The sequence below is a fragment of the Adiantum capillus-veneris genome, chromosome 6 (assembly GCF_014529385.1).
Source record: "Adiantum capillus-veneris isolate H3 chromosome 6, ASM1452938v2, whole genome shotgun sequence".
Taxonomy (NCBI): Eukaryota; Viridiplantae; Streptophyta; class Polypodiopsida; order Polypodiales; family Pteridaceae; genus Adiantum; species Adiantum capillus-veneris.
Genome location: NC_140936.1, coordinates 116131736 through 116135154, shown reverse-complemented (window position 1 = coordinate 116135154; position 3419 = coordinate 116131736). Strand labels below are relative to the sequence as shown.

The window sequence follows — 3419 nt, the reverse complement described above, 5'->3', positions numbered from 1 at the left end:
GAATCTATTGCTATTTGCGTCGATATCTACGTGGAAAGGCTTTATTTGCGATGCAGGTATAGACGCATATAGCGACGCAGATATCAACGAATATATAGACGCATATATCAACGACCATAACAGAATTTTTTTTTTTGGGCAGAGGGCAGGTAGCCTGGCCTGTGCCCAGTGAAAAGATGGACACAGCCACCATACACAGCGAGACTTCTTGCCCTCTGCCCAAGAAAGCAAGCAGCACCAAAATCAACCGTGCTCCCACAGAAATTTTGGCAGAGTTCCCTTCGTTTTTACATAAACTTTTCAAAAAAAATACATCATGTATACGCCTCCTACATGCTATCCATGTAGGATCTCACATGAGATTTAAGGCCAATGACCATAACGAACCATAATCATAACTTAAAAGCATAACCATAATGAACCATAACCATAACTTAAAAGCATAACCATAACTTAAAAACATAACCATAACTTAAAAGCATAACCATAACTTAAAACCATAATTGACCAATATAACCACTTTGATCATAACCAAAAACAAAATTAACAATAACCATAAGCATAACCAGAATGTTAAATATATATGCATAACCATAAACAAAACCTGAACCATAACTATGTCTATACAAGAATAGGAGAAATAACCATGTCTATACAATGACAATGACAATAACCATGAGGGTCAAGAAAACAATAACTGTCTGAACAATAATTATAACCATATATATATGTGTATACAAAAGGAAACACAGAAGCGTGTCTGTGTCTCACAAAGTATATGTATGAAATCCGGTCCACTGATGACTAAGCGTCACAACCTGCACATAGGACAACTCACAAAATTAGTATTGATATTACTTCACATATACTTACTTAATTAAATCAACTCACACATATTAACGTCTCACTTCAAGCGATCAGCGAGACTGTAAGGCCGCCCAGTCTACGGGCTCTCCTGAAGCATCAAGATCATTCAATACTTCATAGATACCTCTGCGATATCCATCTGACTCCTCCTGACATGTCGGGGCTTGATGCATCACAAGATTCTACGTTTATACAAAAATCAGAGTAATACGAATACATGATTCATCGCGTTTTTAAAAACTCCATAGTTAAGATTGGATTAGAAACTCACAAACTCATAGCGAAAGGTGTCGAAGCCTCCGCTGCCAAGATCAGATGTCCCCCTGGTCATCTGTCGTATCTGCACGGCCTCATGCTACTGTCTGAACCGCATGGACGTTGTCCGCTCATCCTCCCTGATTTGCACCCACATCTCATGTGGGATGCCCGAAGGCTTCGGCGAGCCGGTCCTGAAAGCCTTCCGAGCTGCATCTCGTCGATGTTTCACGGTGTCCCGTGCAACACCCTTGATCCACCTCCTCGGGACAACGTCAGAACCCGGAGTAGGCTGGTACTCTCTCAGGATGGTCTCCACTATATAAGTGACCTTGTCCTTTTCCTACTGATCCCAAGACGTCATAATGCTGGTCGAAAACTGTAGCTCCGCGAGCTGGCGAATCCGTTGTCTCATCTCAGTCCCGACTTTATCCATGTTAACATAACCATCTTGCCGTACAGTATAGAGCTTAGAGGCACTAGGATCATGTGCCCCCCAAGGTGTCCGAGGTGTGCCAAGAGGTATGTCGAGAGGTGTGCCAGGGTAGGACAGGGGTCGTGAGCGAGGAGGGGTCGAAGCATCTGTGGACCCTCCTCCATAGCAACCACCACCTCCACCGGACGATCGTCGAGATCGGCGAGTGCGCCTGTGCTACGGAGATGAGGACGTACCCGCCTCTGCCCCACCCCTAGGTGTCGAAGCGACCATAATGGGAGAAGCAGGCATCGTACCCATTGGCGTCCCTCCCCCCATAGGTGTCCCCCCCTAGGCGTCGGACACTCGGGTGTGAAGCCCAGAGACGTAGTACCCGTGCCTCTGGCTACCTAGTACTAAGAAGCCTCTGCCATCTGACCAGGCGTCATCCGTGTAACGAAGCCCATGAATGCATCTGCACTCATAGAAGCGGGATCTGGAAACTGGTCTGCCATACTAATGTCCTTCACAAAGAAAGTAAAATAAAATGTCAGAACACAGTTGTTTAAATTAACTTTAAGCTTAATTTTAAATCAACATCTTCACACAAACACTTACAGGCCTAGGCGTCGATGAGTGAGGCATCATCGATAAGATCTTGCACCGTTTCATCGTCTATCTCTAATTGCAGACATAACTCTGTCCCAACTCGTTCTGACAGATTGTCTTCATCCATTGCATCTTCATCTACAAGTGTCAATTCTGGCTCGTCTGCGTCATCCCTCGTATATCTGTCAGCTTCCTTTGCCATACCTTCGTCCATCTCATCTAATGTCACAGTAGTATGGACGTAGTCTGATTGACTTTCCTCTAGGAGATCTTGCCCTTCAAATATTTGTTTATTTCTTGGAGCAACCTGAACCACAAACCACCACTGTCGCTCTCGAGGGTCCGGTACAAAGACCACTTGCTCGTAATGTTCGGGGAGAGCAAATGTGTCGCTCGCATTTGTCCAAACCTTTGTAGAATCTATTTGCACAAGTTTGTTTCCATCTCTCTGTACCATTGCATTGCGACGAGAAGTAATTACCTTGAACCACTTCACATCCAACAAAAACAGCTCAAACCGCCTAAAGCTTACTTTCAGAATATCTGACACCAGACCACAGTAATCTAGGTTGCTAGTGCTCTCATTCGTGTCTCTGGCACTAGCCTTGCTCTTTTGTATGAAACTAACCATTACCCCACTGTCAAACGTTTTTCGTCTGCTGTCAATTTGTTGTGTTCTAAAATGCTTTCCATGCGACCACAGTGCCATGTATGTATGATACATCCAGTCATATCCAATAGCCAGCTCTTCCTCTTCTAGAGATATGGGTCCTCCGATCTATTGATCTGCTCTCACTGTCTTGTCCAACCATGCCATTGTAGGGAATTCAGGTAGAGGAGCGAGATAGTCTGGCAAGGGTAAACCTCTAGTCGTTCGGCTTCGCCTGAAATCCTCCCGCTCCCTATTGCGTCTCTCTTTCTCTTCTTTGTACCTTTCAAGCCATTTTTGCATCGGCATGGAATTTAGTATACAGAACTTCATGATCTTTTCTCCCATGGCGTCGTTCATTTTCTTCGGCACCCCTTGCCCTTGCGGCTCCTCTCCCACCAGTCTTGCATCCTCCTCATCGCTCCACAGTCGAGGCATTTCTGGGTTAGAAACGGATAGAAATTCGGTCGTCAATACAAGAGACTCTTCCGTCAGCCATCCTTCTGCCATGCTCCCCTCTAGACGCGCTTTTTGGCAAACAAAACCCTTAAGTGTTTTCATGAACCGCTCTAGAAAAAACATCGAACGGCTGTGGACTGTACCTGCCACTACAAGCTCATCTAC

At 45.2% G+C, this 3419-nt stretch overlaps 1 protein-coding gene across 1 annotated transcript; it reads right to left on the bottom strand.

Annotated features, from left to right (window-relative positions):
- Positions 1-2159: 2159 nt before the first annotated feature.
- Positions 2160-2855, bottom strand: LOC147456126 (uncharacterized). The gene has a single exon (XM_086513814.1). It carries the CDS (start codon positions 2853-2855, stop codon positions 2160-2162), a length of 696 nt encoding a protein of 231 aa, XP_086369940.1.
- Between the last annotated feature and the right edge of the window lie 564 nt (positions 2856-3419).

Bases quoted from the DNA above. Each gene is read 5' to 3' on its own strand.
- LOC147456126 (XM_086513814.1), bottom strand. From the start codon at position 2,855: ATGGCACTGTGGTCGCATGGAAAGCATTTTAGAACACAACAAATTGAC.